A 24,537-nucleotide genomic window follows, 5' to 3' on the forward strand; every position below is an offset into this window, starting at 1 on the left:
TATTTGAGCACTACAATATATTCTTTCATTCAAGTTTTGATTTTAACTTGTGTTACACTTGCCCTATAAGTGCCCATTTTGCACAAATTAGTTCATGGATTATTTATTACTTTATGTTTATGCTAAAGTCCAATTTAGTTATATTCCATGTCTAGTATCGTTGGATCAAAATACTATGTAGGGGCCGGGGTTTGAACCCCGGACACCCCACTTATTCACCTTATAAGATGAATTCTAGCCGTTAGGCTGATCAAAAAAAGATAACATAACCAATATATGATTTAATCATAAATCTAATCTAATATAACTTATTTATGATACTTTGGAGAGCGACAACGTTGCATTCCCCATGATCAACATGCAAGCATGAAATGTATTTTGCCACAATAAGATGCATAATTCAATGTAATGAACCAAAAAATAGAAGATATGAAGCTTTTGCAACATGACACCCCTTTTGTGGATCTAATCTAACGTGCTAGGAAAGCAAAATACTATAAAGATTTGTGATAAACATTGTCAACTTTGTTGTCTCATTTGGTATTTCTTCCACTCAACAATGCTACTTAACATGCAGGGAAAAAGTAACTATTGCTTGAAATTAGATGCTTGCTGGTGAAGAAAAGCAAATAATCTCTTCTACAAACGTTTTTGATTAAAAGCTATTTAAATGTAATCTTTTATCAATTACTTCTATGTTACTTTTTTTCCTTCTCTTTGACATCTACTTCTATGTTACTTATTTTACAAGTTACTTTTGCAATTTCCACACATATATAAGCTAAGTTGTTCATTTTGTGTCTATATTTCGAAAATACTCTTTTTGTATCCGTGTGTTCAATTTTGACTTATTTTCCAAGATACTAATGACCCGGTTGATGGTCATGATGGAATATAAAAGAATAAGATAAAATGGTCGAACATGATATGATACGATAAAGACATGACAAACATGTCATGTAAGTGCAACTAAGATAGTAAAAATATTATTGTAGAGACATTTGATGTATTAGATCGCATATTCAAACGTGCAACACTCTTATTTTATGCAACTAGTTTCATCAATAAAATGTTTTGTTTTTTATTTTAATGTTTTAATATAGGTTAATTTTTTGAAGGAATATTTTAAATTATTTGTTCACTGCTAAGTGTTGAAAATAATACTTTATCATATACGGCTGGTTGTAACTCATCCTACACTAGAATAAAATTTACACTAGAGATTAAGATAACAAAATAATGCATACCATTACCGTGTCTGATAGAGAACAAGATTCTATAACCACTAGCAAAGTTATATGTTGGAAAAAAGTTAACATATCATGTATACTAAAATTGCTAAGAAATCTTTTTAATAAAATAACACTGTAAAAGTATTAATATGATATTTTGGTTTTGTAATTCTAAAATCGATAGGATGAGGCTAGGTTTTGTAAAGGTGGGGTGGAGTTATACCTCTTTTGTGCCTTTCATGTTTTGATAAGGTGTTAGAGCAGTGACATGTATTTGGAATCCTTGAAAATAAATGTGTTGATCTCGACTCGACCGTCCGATGTCAAGTAAATGGTAAAAATTATTTAAAAATATTTTTGGTAAAGATGTAATGGGAACATTCTCATCTCAACATGTTCATTTTCTCATCTTAGCCAAGACACTTGTTATGACCAGAGAGTTGAGCAGCTTAATTGGTTTGAACTAAGGAATAAGGAGTTGAAGGTCGTGAGTTTCAACTCGAACAAAGACTATATTTTAATATAACAACTAACTACTAATACTTCCTACTTCGTAAGAAAAACTAACTAACATTTATCATTAAAAAAAATAATAATTGTTATGACTTAATTGAGATGGTCACATTTCACTTATACTTTTATAATCATTAAATCATGTAGAGACAAACGCAACAAAACTAAATCTATCAAATTTTGTTCTCGTGAGATGAAATTTCGGAATTTTCAACTTATTTACCTTAAAGAGATGAAATTATAGCCACTAAACTATTTAAAAAAAAAACTCAAATTTTATTAACAACCACTAATATATATTCCATGCAACAAATATTAGTATGTTGTTAATTTTATACCTAAGTTTAGGAGATTAGTTTAACTATGCTTTATCTTTGACTAGTAACAAGTTATTTAGGAATTCTAATATAACTGTCATTGCCATTTTGCAGTTGTTACGTTCATGAGTATGCATTAGTTTATATAAATAGTGTACCATTGGTGATTAGAATGAATGAAAAATAATCAATTTCCTTTCTTTTATCTTTAATTTTCTCTCTTAATTTATGGAGTGTGATCCCTATTCGAATTGAGTCGTATTATTTACTGATTTCATTCTTGATCTCATCCCCACTAAATAAGGTCAATTATGGAGCTTTCACTTTTCAACGGAAACGAAGATGCCTATTGGCAAATCCTCTGCACTGAGAGTTATTTTAGGGCAATAGGAAAATCCGAGGTGGCTAAGATGACGGTGGTTGCGTTGACTATGTGAGGTCATGGTCTTCTATGGTGGCTACGGTGGTCTTGTCGTCACTAGTCTAATTGGAACACTTTTACCATTGTTCTCTTATGGCGTTTCAAGCGTGAGGGAAACCTTCAGGATTAAAGTTAAAGACCATTTATAAATATATTTACATTTAGTTCACTTCAAAGGCACACGTCGGTTCTATTTGGCGGTAAAAAAACAAATAATTGATAAATTAGGCTATAACGAATGACTGATAGGTTAGACTATAACCGATAGCGGAAAAGTAAACTGATTGAAGAAAAAATTTGTGGTTGAACTAACTTAAGATGACATAAAAACAAGCATGCCATTACAATTTACAAAGGCTGCAAAAGTGGGTAATCTTCAAGTAACTCCCGTTCCAAGAGAGTATCATTTTCATCTTGTGGGGTCCATAACACCTCAACTGCCTGCAAGTAATTATAGAAAAATCGTGTAAAAAAAAAGGTACTAACAACATCTGAAAATGACTTGGAACTATTGCTGATCTTACTAATAATTTGCTCGAAGGAATGGATACAAGTTTTTGTAAAGCTTCCTTCAATTTTCCACTTCCATTGATGCTAGGAAGTTTATGTTCTCCTTCAGCAGCGGCCAAGATTGTTATCTGATATATAAGAACAACAAAGTTTAGAAGATAGGTGAACCATCCTCATGGAACTTCACTTTTTCAAGTGATTAGGGACAAAGAAGTTGAAAATAAAGAACAGTTGTATTACATATTTAAGTCAAAATAGCTACAACTTAATAGTTAAACCAAATCATGTGTCGATACTCGATTCTATGCTCTATTTAATTTTCAGCGAATAGATTTGCAGGGCTTAAATTCAAAGTTTCTGCAGCCAAATAAAAATTCAAAAAAAAGGGTCATATAGTTTTAGTTCAGTTACATGCCTATTGAATTTAGAAGATTATTTTTCTTTTGGATAGAAAAACATTCTGTTTTAGATATTGATGTCAATAGGGATATAAACCTGGATATTGAACCGGTAAGAGGTGCCTAAAATGATTAACTGTATGTCTAGTTTCATGCCTAGAACAGGTTAACTTGTACTAATATCTGATTTTTTTGTGTCATGCTAATCCCAAAGTTATTTTTTTAAGGTTTTAAGTCTATAGTGCATAAAGGAATACAACATGTTGAAAACAGACACCAAGATAGTTATGATACCACTGTGTATTCATTGCTGAACCCATTAGATCTCTGGCTTCTCGTGCTTTGCCTCTTTATGTTGTCAACGTTGACCAGCGTCGCTCTTCAATTGAAAGTTGGTTAAAACGTTCCTCCCCTTCTTCTATACCCCGCTTTATGTCCACCTACAAAAATGTCGGAAAATATGTGCTTTCAACTTTCCAATTTCTATAAACTCGGTTGCCAACAATATAAAGTAAGTATAATTTAAATCGCAAATGAGCATGGAAAAAAATTCCCTAATGATGAACTCTAATAAATAAATAATGTTGTATAGTAGATATTAGATACAATTAACTTTATAAACAGAAAACATAGAAGTTTTAAGTATTAAGTATTATTATTTAGGACACAGAATACAACTCTTACAACAATAATGAGGTCACTTACAGAAGAATACCCCGAGATACAGTAATCCAGATGCCGAATCAAAGCTAATGAGGTCTCTGCAACAGAAGGTCAAAATAGATTCAGAAAGTAGTTTGTACAGCCACATGGCTTTCAACTACATTATAATTTATATAACTCATAAGTAATTCAATATTTAACACAGATATTTATTTTCACAATAGTTTACACAACATCACAAAGCACTAATTTTATGTCATTAATAATCGTTCATTACACAATACTGAAATCACTAATCATTTTCAGTAAACCTTAAAGTATTATCATGTGGTTAGGAAAAAAGAAACAACTAAAGACAAGTGACCAAAAATCACATGTTTAGGAGGAGATTCACCTGTCAATATGTAATTCAAACCTTCTGGAGATGATGTATCTGCAACTTCTGCAATCCTATTGAGATCCCTTTGAAGTGAGCGAACCGTCCCCAACAAACCAACCTATAAGAACAACACTAACATTGAGAATTTGAAATTCACCAAAGATTCAAAATAGTGAATAAAATGAAATGACTATGATGTGCAGTGTAGTGGTAGCTAACAAGGTGCTGAGAAATCTTGAGTACAGTAATATATGATGGATACTATTTTCACTAAAAGTATCATTCTCTCGTAATAACTAAACTAAATTACCTGAAGCTTGAGTACAGTGGTTATTCCAGCAGCAGTAAGAACAGTACGTCCCTCATCACGATCAGAAACGGCTTGATTTTGCTTGCGTAAAAACAAAATAGAACATGAAAAAGCGTAGTTGAAAACGCAAAAGCAATGATACCAACAGAAAAACATGAAGCAACGCAAATATAAGAAGCAAGGAATAAAGAAAATACTAGTGTACTACTCCCTCCTCTTTTCCATTTTCAATAACATTTATGGTAGAATTGAATACACTACCAATATATGATGGATCATTCTCTCTTTCATCTAAGTCAGTTATAATAAGTAAATTACCTGAAGCTTGAGTACGGTTGTTTTTACAGCAGCAGTATTAGTAAGAACACTACCCTCATCACTATCAGAAAGAAAACGAGAAACCGAAACCAAAATTAAAACCATGAATGCATTCATAAGAAGTAAAGTAGAGATAGCCGCTATGACGTGAATGAATAAATTGAAATTAATATCCGCAGGATCAATCCAAAACAGAGGAGGCTCATCAGAGTAAGAAAACTCTGGACTCGGTGGCGATGGAACTCTGGAATAACTCCTCCTGGACCATGAAGACGAAGACGAAGACGATGGAGCCGAATAACTCCTGGACGAAGATGATTTAGAGAATGCACTTCCTCCCATTCTACCTCCAGATGGTGCTGCTAAGGACGTGTTTGGATTGTACGTAGTCAATAGAAGAATTCCTATTAATAATATCGCGGCTACCGCGGGTTTTCGAAGTGTGTTCCATATTGTGGTTGCGAGAGATTCTAATAGGGGTTTTGAATTGGAATTGTGATTTTGGTTTAAGTGACATTTGAATTTCAATTTGATGGCGGCGTTATTGTGTGATTTTATGTTGGGTATTGATATTGAAGTTCTGAAGGTGTGAGTGCGAGGAAAAGAGAATTGCTTCTTCCACTTCAAATGGAAGGTACAGGGTTCTAGTGACAAACTTCTGGACATAGTCATGTTTTTTCAATTTGTTGTCACGACGACGATGATGGAATTGAACTTACGTACTATCAATTTCTTAGGTGTTTTTCGTATGGTTCTTAACTAAATTCACCATAATTTCCTCAAATCCATTATTTTCTCAAAGTTTGTTATATCTAACAAAAAAAAAATATGTATTTTTAGTTAAGAACGATATGAAAAGCAAGTAAGGAATTGTACCTAAGTTTTCTCCTATTTAAATTTTGTTTTGAAAGTTTATTTAAATTTTTATTTTACATGCACCAATTAGTTACTAAGTAAATGTGGTGGAGTTATACCCTTTTGTGCCTTTCCTGTCTTAAGAAGGTGTTAGTAGCAATGACATGTACTTGGACTCCTTGTAAATAAATGTGTCGATTTCGACTGTCTGATGTCAAGTAAAAATTATTTTAAAATGTTTTTGGTAAAGATGTAATGGGAATATTTTCATCTCAACAACATGACCATTTTCTCATCTTCACCAAGACACTTATTATGAGCACAGAGTTGAGTAACTCAATTAGTTTGAATTAAGGAATAAAAAGTTGAAGGTTCTGAATTCAAACTCAAACAAAAATTATATTTTAATCTAACAACTAATTACTTTTCCATATCATTGTTAAATGTAGTGTATTGCCGATCTCTATTGATTGTCAGAGTGTCCAACATGTATTTGCACCACACAAGGCTAAATACCACATCTTGTCTTCTCTGACGTTTATATAATAACTAGATCCTTCTTTTATTTTAAAATATTATAAACTAGCACCGTTAAAAGAGAAGATAACCGCATGAATTTTTCTTGTCGTGCGGTATAGCAATCCTCTCGCTACAATATATAAAGATTTCAGTTCTTAATTTTGACGTTATATATCTCAATTTAGCATTAGTTTCTCTCTCTTTTTAAGAATTTAAGAATTAATATAAATCAGGTGTTGTCGGTGCCGAGCTTTTCAGGCATATAACTATCATTTCTGTATTTAGAATGTAAACCTTTGAATTGTACTATTCCATTTTTTGTATGATAAATGAAGGAAAAAATTGATGATTTGTACCCCAAAAAAAATAATATGATAACTCCTCACTTGCATCAACTTCCTCACACTAGTAAACCTTCCATTGCGATAGTTTTTACAGCTTGGATGCACCAAAGGAGACATTGCAACAATGGTGAGGACACAGGAAAAGAAGCCAAGGAAGTAACACACACCTAGATATATATTACATGTACCATCTACTAAGGGTCCAATTCCAAACTATCATCCATGTAATACTACTTCAGTCCAAATTTAAAGACACAAGTCATAGAAAACATACACAAGGATGGCCTCATGTCACATGCATCAGAAGAGTCAATTCCTATTAGAGCAAAACATCAGTCCATGTCCTAACCTAGCATAAGAACCTAGCCCTTCATAACTGTTGTGATAAGCCATAAAAGCTTGAGAAAAAGAATATTACAATATTTCCCCCTATGTTCTATCAACTCATTTTCCACAAGTCAAAACAAAATTTGAAATATCAAACTATGAAACACCCACTCACACACACATCGAGGGCAGACTTGATATTGACACCGACAATAATTTAAACAAGCGAAAGTGATTGAATGTAGGGTTAATAGTGTTTTACCCCCCTGTAATATAGGTCATTTCCGATTTTACCCCCTGTAAAATATATTTTTTGAATTTCGTCCTTGTAATTTGATGATTTTTGGTTTTGGACCTTCATGAATTTTGACAGTACAAAATCGAAGATATGATAGGGGGTAAACCGAAATTTGCTCAAATTAACAGGGGGGTAAACCGAAATTTTCTCAAATTACAAGGGGGTAAACCTAAATTTGCTCAAATTACAGGGAGTGAAATTTTCCATGAAGGTCCAAAACCAAAAAATCTTCAAATTACAAGGATGAAATTCAAAAAAAATATTTTACAGGGGGAAAAACCGGAAATGACCTATATTACAGGGGGGTAAAACACTATTAACCCTTGAATGTAATAACATGTGTTGGTGTAATGTCAATGTTGGACACCGACACATGTTAGACACCACACACACCTTCAATTTGAAGTGTAGGTACTACATAGGCATCAAAAGCTACTATCTACTTGGCTGAACAACACTTGAGAGTCATCATCATCCATGTTTTCACTGTCAACATCATCAATTCTTTCAGTCCTGTTTGACGGTTCATCTTTGCTAATGAGTGCCGCATATGCTTCATCGTTATGGTATCCTGGCTTCCTCAACAACTCAATTAAAACCTTGGCGCTCTCCATGTCATCTTCATCTTGACAAAGCTTAAGGAATGCAGCCAATTTTATTGGCTTGGGTTTCCAACTCTTTGAATCACTTGTCATAAAAGCTTTTTCCAAGCATGAAAGCGCCTCAGAAACCCTCTTTTCGGCAATATGACCCTCAGAAAGAAGCTCCCATGTAGTCGAATTTGGACATCCACCACCTTCACTCATATGCTTAAAGAAGCTAAAAACTTTATCTGATTTACCTTTCTTAAGATACCAGCTTATGAGAAGGTTTCCTATTCTAGAATCATCAGAGGGCCTCACAGAAACCCATTCCTCGTAAAGCTTTTCTGCCCCCTCAATATCGTCCATTCTTACGAGAGAAGAAATAATAGCATGGTATCCCAAGTTAGGTATACTTGGAAACATTGATTTATAGTTATTCCACACGCGGTAAACTTCGTCCTTGTTTCCAACACTTCCATACAAACTCAGGAGATAATGAAAAGGTACTTTATCTCGACCTAATATTCTACCCTCGGCCTTTTTTAAGCACTCTTGTGCTTTTTCAAACAGTTCCATCTTAATACATTGCAGCCATTGTACTAAATGTACTCCAATTAGGAATAATGGTAGGATCCTTCGACATCTATTCAAAAACTTGTTCCATCTTCTCTATTGATCCCTGAGATCCACAAGAGGACAACCAGATATTATATGTATATATATCTAGCCGTATGTTCTTTTCTTTCATTTCTGAAACCAACATATCGACTTTATCATAATCCTTAAGGTTCATGTACAGAGTCATCATTAAATTAAACGGTAGTGAATGTATTAAGTACCTTTTACTCCTCATTACTTCGAGTAAAGATTCTGCCTTTTCTCTTGATCTAGAATGAACGTATGCATTCAAGAGGGCACCGTATGTTCTCTTGTCTTTTAAATCATTGGTTAGGTTCAGAAAAAAACCTTCTGCACTAGAAACTCCGTGAACTCTTGCGATTAGATCTAACTGAATCGCAACATCACTTGCAGATATTCTAAACCTCTCTGGTCTATTGTTTATCCAATCATATACCTGCAAAACATGTTCATTAGTCATTACTTTCATAAAATCGTTTGTGGCTGATAATAAGACATTATTTGAGGCGAGTAAGCATTCCGTTTAATAGAATCATAGGGGAAATGGAAACAGTGAGTGATCAGCCATTCCAAAGGAAACAGTGAGTGATGTCATACTTTCATACATTCCAAAGGAAGCATTCCTTTTAATAGAATCATAGGGGAAATGGACTTCTAGATTATTAAACTTTACTGACAGTTTGCAAACCAGGAATCGACAAGTGGATAGTATAAGAATGCTGTTACAGTTCAGTTTTTTTTTTTTTTTGACCAACAGTTTAGGTAATTGAATTCATAAAATCAAGTGAATTATATAAATAGTAAAGGAAGTGCATTTTCCAGCATTCGAATGTGTCCTGTCTGTGGTTCTCAGGAAGAAGTTTTAATTCATATGCTTAAGAGATTTCTCCCATGTCAAAAAGATATTTGGCAGCAATTCTTGGATTTTATCCCTATTAATTAATCCAATTCCACTATGCATGGTAGATCAAGGATAATCTTAATAGCCAAGTTCTATTGATTGGAGGCATGGAATGGTCCACTTTGTTTGGATTCTTATTTTCTGCAATTTGGTTTGAGAGGAATCAGTTGGTGTTCAATCAAGTTGATTTATGATCCCAGAGGCTCTTTCCATTATGATTCAAGTTAAAGTTTTGTTCGATCGTCTTAATAACTTTTTGCTTGATGAAGAAATATACAATGATGATGGCGAAAGAAACTTAAAGCAATGTTCAGTTAATTCTATGGAAATTCAAGATGGAGACTTCATTTGTGATCATAAATCTGTGTCTCCAACTTTAAGAGATGTTAATATAGAAATCAGGTGGGGACAGAAAATTGCAGTTTGTGGACCAGTTGGAGCTGGAAAATCATCTCTTTTGTATGCAATACTAGGAGAGATTCCAAAGATTTCAGGAACTGTAAGTTTCTAATAGAACATATTTAAATGAGTAAATATCCAAAAAGAGGGATAAACTTGAAAGACATTTTGCAATTTCAGGGATGATTTTATAGTATTAATAATGTGAGGGATGTTGTCATTTAAATTTTTATCATGCCAAATTCATATGGATATACATATTATTAGTATCTAAAACTAATAAAACAGATTTAGATTTTTATCATGCCAAATTCATATGAAGAAACATAGTATTAGTATCTTCAACTTTTTCACCCCATGATATTTTGATGTAATGGAAAACAGGTTAAGGTAGGTGAAACTCTTGCCTATGTTTCTCAATCTTCTTGGATACAAAGTGGAACAGTTCAAGATGGCAAGACCATGGACAAAACAAGATATGAGAAAGCAATTAAAGCTTGTTCCTTACATAAGGATATCAATGATTTTAGCCATGGTGATCTTACAGAAATTGGTCAGAGAGGGATCAATATAAGTGGAGGACAAAAGCAAAGGATTCAACTAGCTAGAGCAGTCTATAATGATGCAGATATCTATCTCCTTGATGATCCTTTCAGTGCAGTTGATGCTCATACAGCAGCAATACTTTTCAATGTAAGCAAATATAACATTTTATCATGTTAAGGAAAAATACATCCTGTGGTCCAATAAATTGTTGAATTTTATTAATTCCTTTGTCCCACATAAGTTATTTAAGTCATATTGTGTATGTATTGGGCAACAATTACATTTGGGGCTATACAGCCTAGTCTGGGCACTTCCCCCAATTTATCTACTCTATCCTGCAGTATTTGTCCACAAATTGTTGGACCTAATTTAGAAATGAACAAGAGGTACAATTAAACATTTTAAATGACTGCGTGATGTACTTTGTCTTAGCGATTTCGCTACTGTCCTCATTTTGATGAACTAACTGCTTTGAGAGCGAAAACAGTCATTCTAGTTACTCATCAAGTGGACTTTCTCTCAGAAGTTGATACTATCTTGGTAAATTATTTCATTTTGATGCTTATTATATTGCATTTGAACATAGTTTAACATGATTCAGTGTAATTATATGTGTTGGTGTCGGACACATGTAATTACACGCCTAATCCGAGGAGTGTCTGTGCTTCATAGCATCCTATAATTCACACAAAGTAGTAGAATCATATTCATGAATAACTCAAAATGAACACAATTGCAATCCAACCAACGCAATACAAACCCAAACAGCCAACACAGTACTCCAATCCTATCACAAAAACACATTCCACCACTAACATAGCACCATTCAATTGAGCCAAACAAACACCAAACTCCAATTAAATATCTTTTTACCATATAGAATAACATATAATGAAGAAAAGGTTTATAATGATTGGATTTACCTGAAGAGCTCTGTCATGTTTTCTGTACTTTCTCAACTCTTTAACAACTCTACAAAGTTCCCATTTGGTGAGATTCCTGCCTTCATTCTCCCATTGATTCAACACAGAAGCAGAACCCAATTCAGGATTCTGCATCATTGAAATTCTCTTGTATATAGCATTCCATTTCAAATTGGGTTTTCTCTCATAATCAAGAGTACCATAATTGTGAATCTTTGAAATTGAACAAGTGACAGAAACTCTTCTTGCTCCTCCAATTCCAATTCCAATTCCAGGGTCAGTGTAAAAGACATTGACCCTTTGTTTGAAGGGAAGAGTATGAGAATAGTAGAGGGAAGATGAAAGTGAAAGTGAAAGAGAAACATTTTGGTTTTGTAAAGAAGATTGAATTTTTTTTTTTTTTTTGGTGACAAAGAAGATTGAATTTGAAGAGGCGTAATAGTGGTCATCATTTTCTCAGTCAAAATGTTTTGTTGCCGATGTTGTTTGTTGAAGATAATAATGATGTTTGGATTTGAGATAGATATGATAGGGTCCACTTTGGATGCAGATTCACTACAGTCTACAGTCAAAGCAATACCCATCGTTGGATTTATCACATGGTATATTTTTCTGCCACGTACCCACTTTTGGTTTAATTGACTTTAACCCTTTCTCCTATTTTAAGTGAAAAAGACGCATATTTTTGAAGTTTTTGGAATTTAATAAACTTTTCTATTAGTTTTTGGAACTTACATAATGGAATAGACACTCCAATATTATTTTAAATAAATATATTGGCTCGTATTAAATATCTTAAAAAGTATCAACTAATTAAGCTTAAGTAATCAATAAAAAGTATCGACTAGCCTTTCTAAGTAATATTATTATTGCTAATTTATGTTATTTAAGTGATATATTGTTTTCTTTTTTATTTACCTACGTCTTGATATTTTGGAATGAGAGATAGAAAATTAGAGAGAGATATAGTGAAAAAATGAGAGAGATTACTCTACTTTTTGAGGTAATTACGAGCATATTTACTTCAATATTTTCAAAAGGTGGTCCATATGATTTTTTTTTGTTTTTATGTAATTTGTAAGAAATGACTATTTCATAGTAATTTTGATAAGAAAAACTTATAGTATATTTGTTTCTACAAACATATTTTTATTTTATGATATTAAAATAACGGATAGAGATCTTAAAATAGACTATTGTCATATGAACTACTCAAATTGATCATAATTCATTTAATATAATATAAAATATTTATATGAAACATCGTGTGGCTATAATTAAATCATTTATTTTTCACTGAACTTATGTTCAAGGTAAAATGGGATGAACTGCAATGCAATCGTTCCAAACTTTGTCATTCCTCTTCAAAATTTCAGTTTTGTTTTTGGCATATGCTGGCCATTGGAGTGCATTTCTTGTCAAGTCATAATGGCATGATTTTCCAACATCATTCACAAGGCTATGACAACAATAATCACTAATAATCTGATTTCCAACAAATACACCAGAGAATATTTGTTTACCACATTCTGCAGGCTTTAATTTGCTTGCACAATTAGTTAAATACTTCTCATACGGCGACAATGGCTTTGGGGCAGAAGCAACATCATTAAAAGGACCTCCAGAAGGTGGCTGAGAAATTTCAGAACACAATGAGGTTGTGAAAAGCAAAGTAAAACCGATCATAATAGTCACAACATCGTAAAAGCCATTGAATGATTCCATGCCTATTTAGAGAATGATAATTTAATCAAAGTCTTGAAGATGATTTGCTTAGTTGAATTGGTTATCAACATATTCTTATTTATAATATATGTGACACTATATTAACGTAAAAATGTATTTAGTATGTTGTTGTAACTCTCATAAAATACTAAGAAAGGTACGTTTTCAAGTTCTAGAGAAACCGAGATTTTTTATTGTTTTTTTAACTTCTCATACAACTTTACATATTAAAATAATCTAATTTTGTAACTTGCAAAAGTTAAAGTTACATTTTAAAACGATACTTAAATTTATAAAATAAATCAGATTATTTTTTATTTCGAAGAAATCTCACTTTTACCTGCGCATTTGCTATCCTATTTTGACTTATCTCTAGTAAGTAGTTATTTCGATGTCGTATTTTTTATAAAAAAAAAAAAAAAAAAAAAAAAAAAACTATTTAATCAAGTCGGTCCACGATATCATGGGTTTCTTTTGGACTAAGATTAAATTCGGATAATGATGGGTTAAATTAGTTCTAAAAGGTTTAAAATAAAAGTTTACGTGCCAATTGAATTTGATATACAAAGAATGAGTTAAACAAAGATAGATAATCAACTATGTTAGGACAAAGAGATTGTGTTCATATTTTTTATAACTAATCATTACCTTGAGGTCAATCATTTTCCCACAAAACAATGATTAGAAACAAATACATAAAGCATGTATATAGTACTATCATCTCCATACGCCCTCATTCAAATCCACACGATAGGGAAAGAGACATGAGCAAATAGTGGTTGGCGAGGTGATTATATTTTCTACTATTCTTACATTAGGCACCCAACTAATTCACATATAGAAATATTATACCTTTTTATGTATTGTGTCTTCTAAATCAACTGTATAATAGCTATTTTTCATTAAAAATTTATACTTTAGGATAATGTTCTTGAAGCTCTTCATTATTTTTTCATGCTTTAATTTGTTGTTTTAGTTTTGACTTATTTAAAGTTATTTTAAACCACGTAAATGAAATAGTTTTTTTGAAATATAAAATAAGAATGTATATTTATTTTGACATGAATTTCTACTATTTTTTTTACTGAAATTATCGTTTTTAATATAATTTTTTTCACGACTAGTATGTGTTTGCTGATTGTAAGAATTAGGGAAGGAAACTCACTTAATCGAACATATATATTAGCTTACTTATTTGTATCGGTAGAGGATGGAGGTATCTCGGGGTGCCAACCTAGTTGGGATGTCGACGACGCCTCTTGATGCTGTATACACTCTCCTAGTTTATCAAAAAAAAAAAAAAATGTTGTCTTCTTTGCTTGTGCTAGCCTTTAAAAAACTTCACTTGTGCCTTGGCAACTAAGAAACAGATGGAACAATATGCAAGTCATGTTGAGGGATATGCGTTGTATTATGACTCATATCTATCGAGAAGGGAATAAGTTGCAGACTGTCTAGCTAACCATGGCCGTACTTTGCAAGATTTACGTGTTTGGAATGCTACTCCTGATTTCATTAATGATTGTTATGTTAGAAATTTACTAGGGATGCCTTCTTTTAGGTATATCTCTTTTTGATGGTGTTTTTTGTGCTGTCCCCTCCATCTTGTATTTTCCCATTCTCTTTTATCAATATATTTTGGGTTGGTTAGCACCTTAGCTACCACCCTTTCTACAAAAAAAAAAAAAAAAAACGCTTTACTTTTATTACTTGTTTTAAAATGCATGGTTTAATCTTTTTTTGTTGAAGTATTTGGAATTTAATAAACTTTTTTATTAGTTTTTGGGACTTACATAATGGAATAGACACTCCAGTATTAGTTTCAATAAATATATTAGCTCGAATTAAATATCCTAATAAGTATCAACTAAGCTTAAGTCATCAATAGAAAGTATCGACTGGCCTTTCTTAGTAATATTATTATTGCGGATTTGTGTTATTTTAGTGATATATTGTTTTCTTTTTTATTTACCTACGTCTTGATATTTTGGAATGAGATAGAAAATTAGAGAGATAGAGTGAAAAATGAGAGAGATTAATCTACTTTTTGAGGTAATTACGAGCATATTTACTTTAATATTTCAAAAAGATGGTCCATATGATTTTTATTTTTTTTGTTTTTATGTAATTCGTAAGAAATGACTATTTCATAGTAATTTTGATAAGAAAAACTTATTGTATATTTGTTTGTACAAACATATTTTTATTTTATGATATTAAAATAACGGGTAGAGATCTTAAAATAGATCATTGTGATCTGAAATACTCAAGTTGATCAAAATTCATTTAATATAATATAAAATATTCATATGATACATCGTGTGGCTATAATTAAATCATTTATTTTTCACTGAATTTATGTTCAAGGTAAAATGGGACGAACTGCAATGCAATCGTTCCAAACTTTGTCATTCCTCTTCAAAATTTCAGTTTTGTTTTTGGCATATGCTGGCCATTGGAGTGCATTTCTTGTCAAGTCATGATGGCATGATTTTCCAACATCATTCACAAGGCTATGACAACAATAATCACTAATAATCTGATTTCCAACAAATACACCAGAGAATATTTGTTTACCACATTCTGCAGGCTTTAATTTGCTTGCACAATTAGTTAAATACTTCTCATACGGCGACAATGGCTTTGGGGCAGAAGCAACATCATTAGAAGGACCTCCAGAAGGTGGCTGAGAAATTTCAGAACACAATGAGGTTGTGAAAAGCAAAGTAAAACCGATCATAATAGTCACAACATCGTAAAAGCCATTGAATGATGCCATGCCTATTTAGAGAATGATACTTTAATCAAAGTCTTGAAGATGATTTGCTTAGTTGAATTGGTTATCAACATATTCTTATTTATAATATATGTTACACTATATTAACGTAAAAATGTATTTAGTATGTTGTTGTAACTCACATAAACTACTAAGAAAGGTAAGTTTTCAAGTTCTAGAGAAACCGAGTTTTTTTATTGTTTTTTTAACTTCTCATACAACTTTACATATTAAAATAATCTAATTTTGTAACTTGCAAAAATTAATGTTACATTTTAAAACGATACTTAAATTTATAAAATAAATCAGATTATTTTTTATTTCGAAGAAATCACACTTTTACCTGCGCATTTGCTATCCTATTTTGACTTATCTCTAGTAAAAGATTATTTCGATGTCGTATTTTTTTTTCTTTAAACAAAAACTATTTAATCAAGTCTGTCCACGATATCATGGGTTTCTTTTGGACTAAGATTAAATTCGGATAATGATGGATTAAATTAGTTCTAAAAGGTTTAAAATAAATGTTTACGTGCCAATTGAATATGATATATAGAGAATGAGTTAAACCAAAGATAGATAATCAACTTTGTTAGGACAAAGATATTGTGTTCATATTTTTAAGAACTAATCATTACCTTGTGCTAAATTATTTTCCCACAAAACAATGATTAGAAACAAATACATAAAGCATGTATATAGTACTATCATCTCCATACGCCCTCATTCAAATCCAAACGATAGGGAAAGAGACATGAGCAAATAGTGGTTGGCGAGGTGATCATATTTTCTACTATTCTTACATTAGGCACCCAACTAATTCACATATAGAAATATGATACCTTTTTATGTATTGTGTCTTCTAAATAACTGTATAAAAGCTATTTTTCATTAAAAATTTAAACTTTAGGATAAAGTTCTTGAAGCTCTTCAGTATTTTTTCATGCTTTAATTTGTTTTTTTATTTTTGACTTATTTAACGTTATTTTAAACCACGTAAATGAAATAGTTTTTCCGAAATATAAAATAAGAATGTACATTTTTATATGAATTCCTACTATTTTTTTACTTAAATTATCGTTTTTTAATATGATTTTTTTCACGACTAGTACGTGTTTGCTGATTGTAAGAATTAGGGAAGGAAACTCACTTAATCGAACATATATATTAGCTTACTTATTTAGTTGTCAACCTGTACTTTTATTACTTGTTTTAAAATGCATGGTTTAATCTTTTTTTTTTGTTGTTGATGTTTTTGGACTTTAATAATTTTTCTATTAGTTTTTGGGACTTACGTAATGGAATAGACACTCCAGTATTAATTTAAAGAAATATATTGGCTCGTATTAAATATCCTAAAAAGTATCAACTAAGCTTAAGTCATCAATAGAAAGTATCGATTAGCGTTTCATAATAATATTATTATTGTTGATTTGTGTTATTTTAGTGATATATTGTTTTCTTTTTTATTTACCTACGTCTTGATATTTTGGAATGAGAGATAGAGTGAAAAATGAGAGAGATTAGTCTACTTTTCGAGGTAATTACGAGCATATTTACTTTAATATTTCCAAAAGGTGGTCCATACGATTTTTTTTTTTTTTATGTAATTTGTAAGAAATGACTATTTCATAGTAATTTTGATAAGAAAAACTTATTGTATATTTGTTTGTACAAACATATTTTTATTTTATGATATTAAAATAACGGGTAGAGATCTTAAAATAGATCATTGTGATATGAAATACTCAAGTTGATCAAAATTCATTTAATATAATATAAAATATTCATATGATACATCGTGTGGCTATAATTAAATGATTTATTTTTCACTGAATTTATGTTCAAGGTAAAATGGGACGAACTGCAATGCAATCGTTCCAAACTTTGTCATTCCTCTTCAAAATTTCAGTTTTGTTTTTGGCATATGCTGGCCATTGGAGTGCATTTCTTGTCAAGTCATAATGGCATGATTTTCCAACATCATTCACAAGGCTATGACAACAATAATCACTAATAATCTGATTTCCAACAAATACACCAGAGAATATTTGTTTACCACATTCTGCAGGCTTTAATTTGCTTGCACAATTAGTTAAATACTTCTCATACGGCGACAATGGCTTTGGGGCAGAAGCAACATCATTGGAAGGACCTCCAGAAGGTGGCTGAGAAATTTCAGAACACAATGAGGTTGTGAAAAGCAAAGTAAAACCGATTATAAGAGTCACAACATCGTAAAAGCCATTGAATGATGCCATGCCTATTTAGAGAATGATACTTTAATCAAAGTCTTGAAGATGATTTGCTTAGTTGAATTGGTTATCAACATATTCTTATTTATAATATATGTGACACTATATTAACGTAAAAATGTATTTAGTATGTTATTGTAACTCTCATAAAATACTAAGAAAGGTAAGTTTTCAAGTTCTAGAGAAACCGAGATTTTTTATTGTTTTTTTAACTTCTCATACAACTTTACATATTAAAATAATCTAATTTTGTAACTTGCATAAGTTAATTTTACATTTTAAAACGATACTTAAATTTATAAAATAAATTAGATTATTTTTTATGTCGAAGAAATCTCACTTTTACCTGTGCATTTGCTATCCTATTTTGACTTATCTCTAGTAAAAAATTATTTTGATGTCGTATTTTTTTTTTCTTAAAACAAAAACTATTTAATCAAGTCGGTCCATGATATCATGGGTTTCTTTTGGACTAAGATTAAATTCGGATAATGATGGGTTAAATTAATTCTAAAAGGTTTAAAATAAATGTTTACGTGCCAATTGAATATGATATATAGAGAATGAGTTAAACCAAGATAGATAATCAACTATGTTATGACAAAGAGATTGTGTTCATATTTTTAAGAACTAATCATTCCCTTGAGCTAAATCATTTTCCCACAAAACAATGATTAGAAACAAATACATAAAGCATGTATATAGTACTATCATCTCCATATGCCCTCATTCAAATCCAAACGATAGGGAAAGAGACATGAGCAAATAGTGGTTGGCGATGTGATCATATTTTCTACTATTCTTACATTAGGCACCCAACTAATTCACATATAGAAATACGAAACCTTTTTATGTATTGTGTCTTCTAAATCAACTGTATAAAAGCTATTTTTCATTAAAAATTTAAACTTTAGGATAATGTTCTTGAAGCTCTTCATTATTTTTTCATGCTTTAATTTGTTTTTTTAATTTTGACTTATTTAAAGTTATTTTAAACCACGTAAATGAAATAGTTTTTTCGAAACATAAAATAAGAATGTACATTTTTTTTATATGAATTCCTACTATTTTTTTACTGAAATTATCGTTTTTTAATATGATTTTTTTCACGACTAGTACGTGTTTGCTGATTCTAAGAATTAGGGAAGGAAACTCACTTAATCGAACATATGTATTAGCTTACTTATTTAGTTGTCAACCTGAACTTTTATTACTTGTTTTAAAATGCATGGTTTAATCATTTTTTTGTTGAAGTTTTTGGAATTTAATAATTTTTCTATTAGTTTTTGGGACTTACATAATGGAATAGACACTCCAGTATTAGTTTAAATAAATATATTGGCTCGTATTAAATATCCTAAAAAGTATCAACTAAGCTTAAGTCATCAATAGAAAGTATCGACTAGCCTTTCTTAGTAATATTATTATTGCTGATTTGTGTTATTTTAGTGATATATTGTTTTCTTTTTTATTTACCTACGTCTTGATATTTTGGAATGAGATAGAAAATTAGAGAGATAGAGTGAAAAATGAGAGAGATTAGTCTACTTTTTGAGGTAATTACGAGCATATTTACTTTAATATTTCAAAAAGATGGTCCATATGATTTTTATTTTTTTTATGTAATTCGTAAGAAATGACTATTTCATAGTAATTTTGATAAGAAAAACTTATTGTATATTTGTTTGTACAAACATATTTTTATTTTATGATATTAAAATAACGGGTAGAGATCATAAAATAGATCATTGTGATATGAAATACTCAAGTTGATCAAAATTCATTTAATATAATATAAAATATTCATATGATACATCGTGTGGCTATAATTAAATCATTTATTTTTCACTGAATTTATGTTCAAGGTAAAATGGGACGAACTGCAATGCAATCGTTCCAAACTTTGTCATTCCTCTTCAAAATTTCAGTTTTGTTTTTGGCATATGCTGGCCATTGGAGTGCATTTCTTGTCAAGTCATGATGGCATGATTTTCCAACATCATTCACAAGGCTATGACAACAATAATCACTAATAATCTGATTTCCAACAAATACACCAGAGAATATTTGTTTACCACATTCTGCAGGCTTTAATTTGCTTGCACAATTAGTTAAATACTTCTCATACGGCGACAATGGCTTTGGGGCAGAAGCAACATCATTGGAAGGACCTCCAGAAGGTGGCTGAGAAATTTCAGAACACAATGAGGTTGTGAAAAGCAAAGTAAAACCGATCATAATAGTCACAACATCGTAAAAGCCATTGAATGATGCCATGCCTATTTAGAGAATGATACTTTAATCAAAGTATTGAAGATGATTTGCTTAGTTGAATTGGTTATCAACATATTCTTATTTATAATATATGTGACACTATATTAACGTAAAAATGTATTTAGTATGTTATTGTAACTCTCATAAAATACTAAGAAAGGTAAGTTTTCAAGTTCTAGAGAAACCGAGATTTTCTATTGTTTTTTTAACTTCTCATACAACTTTACATATTAAAATAATCTAATTTTGTAACTTGCCAAATTTAATTTTACATTTTAAAACGATACTTAAAAATTTATAAAATAAATCAGATTATTTTTTATTTCGAAGAAATCTCACTTTTACCTGCGCATTTGCTATCCTATTTTGACTTATCTCTAGTAAAAGATTATTTCGATGTCGTATTTTTTTTTCTTTAAACAAAAACTATTTAATCAAGTCTGTCCACGATATCATGGGTTTCTTTTGGACTAAGATTAAATTCGGATAATGATGGATTAAATTAGTTCTAAAAGGTTTAAAATAAATGTTTACGTGCCAATTGAATATGATATATAGAGAATGAGTTAAACCAAAGATAGATAATCAACTTTGTTAGGACAAAGATATTGTGTTCATATTTTTAAGAACTAATCATTACCTTGTGCTAAATTATTTTCCCACAAAACAATGATTAGAAACAAATACATAAAGCATGTATATAGTACTATCATCTCCATACGCCCTCATTCAAATCCAAACGATAGGGAAAGAGACATGAGCAAATAGTGGTTGGCGAGGTGATCATATTTTCTACTATTCTTACATTAGGCACCCAACTAATTCACATATAGAAATATGATACCTTTTTATGTATTGTGTCTTCTAAATAACTGTATAAAAGCTATTTTTCATTAAAAATTTAAACTTTAGGATAAAGTTCTTGAAGCTCTTCAGTATTTTTTCATGCTTTAATTTGTTTTTTTATTTTTGACTTATTTAACGTTATTTTAAACCACGTAAATGAAATAGTTTTTCCGAAATATAAAATAAGAATGTACATTTTTATATGAATTCCTACTATTTTTTTACTTAAATTATCGTTTTTTAATATGATTTTTTTCACGACTAGTACGTGTTTGCTGATTGTAAGAATTAGGGAAGGAAACTCACTTAATCGAACATATATATTAGCTTACTTATTTAGTTGTCAACCTGTACTTTTATTACTTGTTTTAAAATGCATGGTTTAATCTTTTTTTTTTGTTGTTGATGTTTTTGGACTTTAATAATTTTTCTATTAGTTTTTGGGACTTACGTAATGGAATAGACACTCCAGTATTAATTTAAAGAAATATATTGGCTCGTATTAAATATCCTAAAAAGTATCAACTAAGCTTAAGTCATCAATAGAAAGTATCGATTAGCGTTTCATAATAATATTATTATTGTTGATTTGTGTTATTTTAGTGATATATTGTTTTCTTTTTTATTTACCTACGTCTTGATATTTTGGAATGAGAGATAGAGTGAAAAATGAGAGAGATTAGTCTACTTTTCGAGGTAATTACGAGCATATTTACTTTAATATTTCCAAAAGGTGGTCCATACGATTTTTTTTTTTTTTATGTAATTTGTAAGAAATGACTATTTCATAGTAATTTTGATAAGAAAAACTTATTGTATATTTGTTTGTACAAACATATTTTTATTTTATGATATTAAAATAACGGGTAGAGATCTTAAAATAGATCATTGTGATATGAAATACTCAAGTTGATCAAAATTCATTTAATATAATATAAAATATTCATATGATACATCGTGTGGCTATAATTAAATGATTTATTTTTCACTGAATTTATGTTCAAGGTAAAATGGGACGAACTGCAATGCAATCGTTCCAAACTTTGTCATTCCTCTTCAAAATTTCAGTTTTGTTTTTGGCATATGCTGGCCATTGGAGTGCATTTCTTGTCAAGTCATAATGGCATGATTTTCCAACATCATTCACAAGGCTATGACAACAATAATCACTAATAATCTGATTTCCAACAAATACACCAGAGAATATTTGTTAACCACATTCTGCAGGCTTTAATTTGCTTGCACAATTAGTTAAATACTTCTCATACGGCGACAATGGCTTTGGGGCAGAAGCAACATCATTGGAAGGACCTCCAGAAGGTGGCTGAGAAATTTCAGAACACAATGAGGTTGTGAAAAGTAAAGTAAAACCGATCAGAATAGTCACAACATCGTAAAAGCCATTGAATGATGCCATGCCTATTTAGAGAATGATACTTTAATCAAAGTATTGAAGATGATTTGCTTAGTTGAATTGGTTATCAACATATTCTTATTTATAATATATGTGACACTATATTAACGTAAAAATGTATTTAGTATGTTGCTGTAACTCTCATAAAATACTAAGAAAGGTAAGTTTTCAAGTTCTAGAGAAACCGAGATTTTCTATTGTTTTTTTAACTTCTCATACAACTTTACATATTAAAATAATCTAATTTTGTAACTTGCCAAAGTTAATTTTACATTTTAAAACGATACTTAAATTTATAAAATAAATCAGATTATTTTTTATTTCGAAGAAATCTCACTTTTACCTGCGCATTTGCTATCCTATTTTGACTTATCTCTAGTAAAAGATTATTTCGATGTCGTATTTTTTTTCTTCTTAAAACAAAAACTATTTAATCAACTCGGTCCATGATATCATGGGTTTCTTTTGGACTAAGATTAAATTCAGATAATGATGGGTTAAATTAGTTATAAAAGGTTTAAAATAAATGTTTACGTGCCAATTGAATATGATATATAGAGAATGAGTTAATTCAAGATAGATAATCAACTATGTTAGGACAAAGAGATTGTGTTCATATTTTTAAGAACTAATCATTACCTTGAGCTAAATCATTTTCCCACAAAACAATGATTAGAAACAAATACATAAAGCATGTATATAGTACTATCATCTCCATATGCCCTCATTCAAATCCAAACGATAGGGAAAGAGACATGAGCAAATAGTGGTTGGCGATGTGATCATATTTTCTACTATTCTTACATTAGGCACCCAGCTAATTCACATATAGAAATATGATACCTTTTTATGTATTGTGTCTTCTAAATCAACTGTAAAAAAGCTATTTTTCATTAAAAATTTAAACTTTAGGATAATGTTCTTGAAGCTCTTCATTATTTTTTCATGCTTTAATTTGTTTTTTTAATTTTGACTTATTTAAAGTTATTTTAAACCACGTAAATGAAATAGTTTTTTCGAAACATAAAATAAGAATGTACATTTTTTTTATAGAATTCCTACTTTTTTTTTACTGAAATTATTGTTTTTTAATATGATTTTTTTCACGACTAGTACGAGTTTGCTGATTGTAAGAATTAGGGAAGGAAACTCACTTAATTGAACATATGTATTAGCTTACTTATTTAGTTGTCAACCTGAACTTTTATTACTTGTTTTAAAATGCATGGTTTAATCTTTTTTTTGGAATTTAATAATTTTTCTATTAGTTTTTGGGACTTACGTAATGGAATAGACACTCCAGTATTAGTTTAAATAAATATATTGGCTCGTATTAAATATCCTAAAAAGTATCAACTAAGCTTAAGTCATCAATAGAAAGTATCGACTAGCCTTTCTTAGTAATATTACTATTGCTGATTTGTGTTATTTTAGTGATATATTGTTTTCTTTTTTATTTACCTACGTCTTGATATTTTGGAATGAGATATAGAAAATTAGAGAGAGATATAGTGAAAAATGAGTGAGATTAGTCTACTTTTTGAGGTAATTACGAGCATCTTTACTTTAATATTTCCAAAAGGTGGTCCATATGATTTTTTTATTTTTTTTATGTAATTTGTAAGAAATGACTATTTCATAGTAATTTTGATAAGAAAAACTTATTGTATATTTGTTTGTACAAACATATTTTTATTTTATGATATTAAAATAACGGGTAGAGATCTTAAAATAGATCATTGTGATATGAAATACTCAAGTTGATCAAAATTCATTTAATATAATATAAAATATTCATATGATACATCGTGTGGCTATAATTAAATCATTTATTTTTCACTGAATTTATGT

The 24,537-nt window shown here is 30.4% G+C and overlaps 1 protein-coding gene and 2 pseudogenes across 1 annotated transcript; all 3 read right to left on the reverse strand.

The window, feature by feature from the left end:
• Positions 1-2,609: 2,609 nt before the first annotated feature.
• LOC25500928 (uncharacterized) lies at positions 2,610-5,793 on the reverse strand (annotated as a pseudogene).
• A 1,282-nt stretch (positions 5,794-7,075) lies between these two features.
• Positions 7,076-11,852, reverse strand: LOC25500930 (pentatricopeptide repeat-containing protein At1g02150-like; annotated as a pseudogene).
• An 852-nt stretch (positions 11,853-12,704) lies between these two features.
• On the reverse strand, positions 12,705-13,121 carry LOC120577460 (uncharacterized). The gene has a single exon (XM_039828997.1). The coding sequence runs from the start codon at positions 13,119-13,121 to the stop codon at positions 12,705-12,707; it is 417 nt and encodes a 138-aa protein (XP_039684931.1).
• Positions 13,122-24,537: the final 11,416 nt, after the last annotated feature.

Source organism: Medicago truncatula, chromosome 8 (assembly GCF_003473485.1).
Source record: "Medicago truncatula cultivar Jemalong A17 chromosome 8, MtrunA17r5.0-ANR, whole genome shotgun sequence".
NCBI lineage: Eukaryota > Viridiplantae > Streptophyta > Magnoliopsida > Fabales > Fabaceae > Medicago > Medicago truncatula.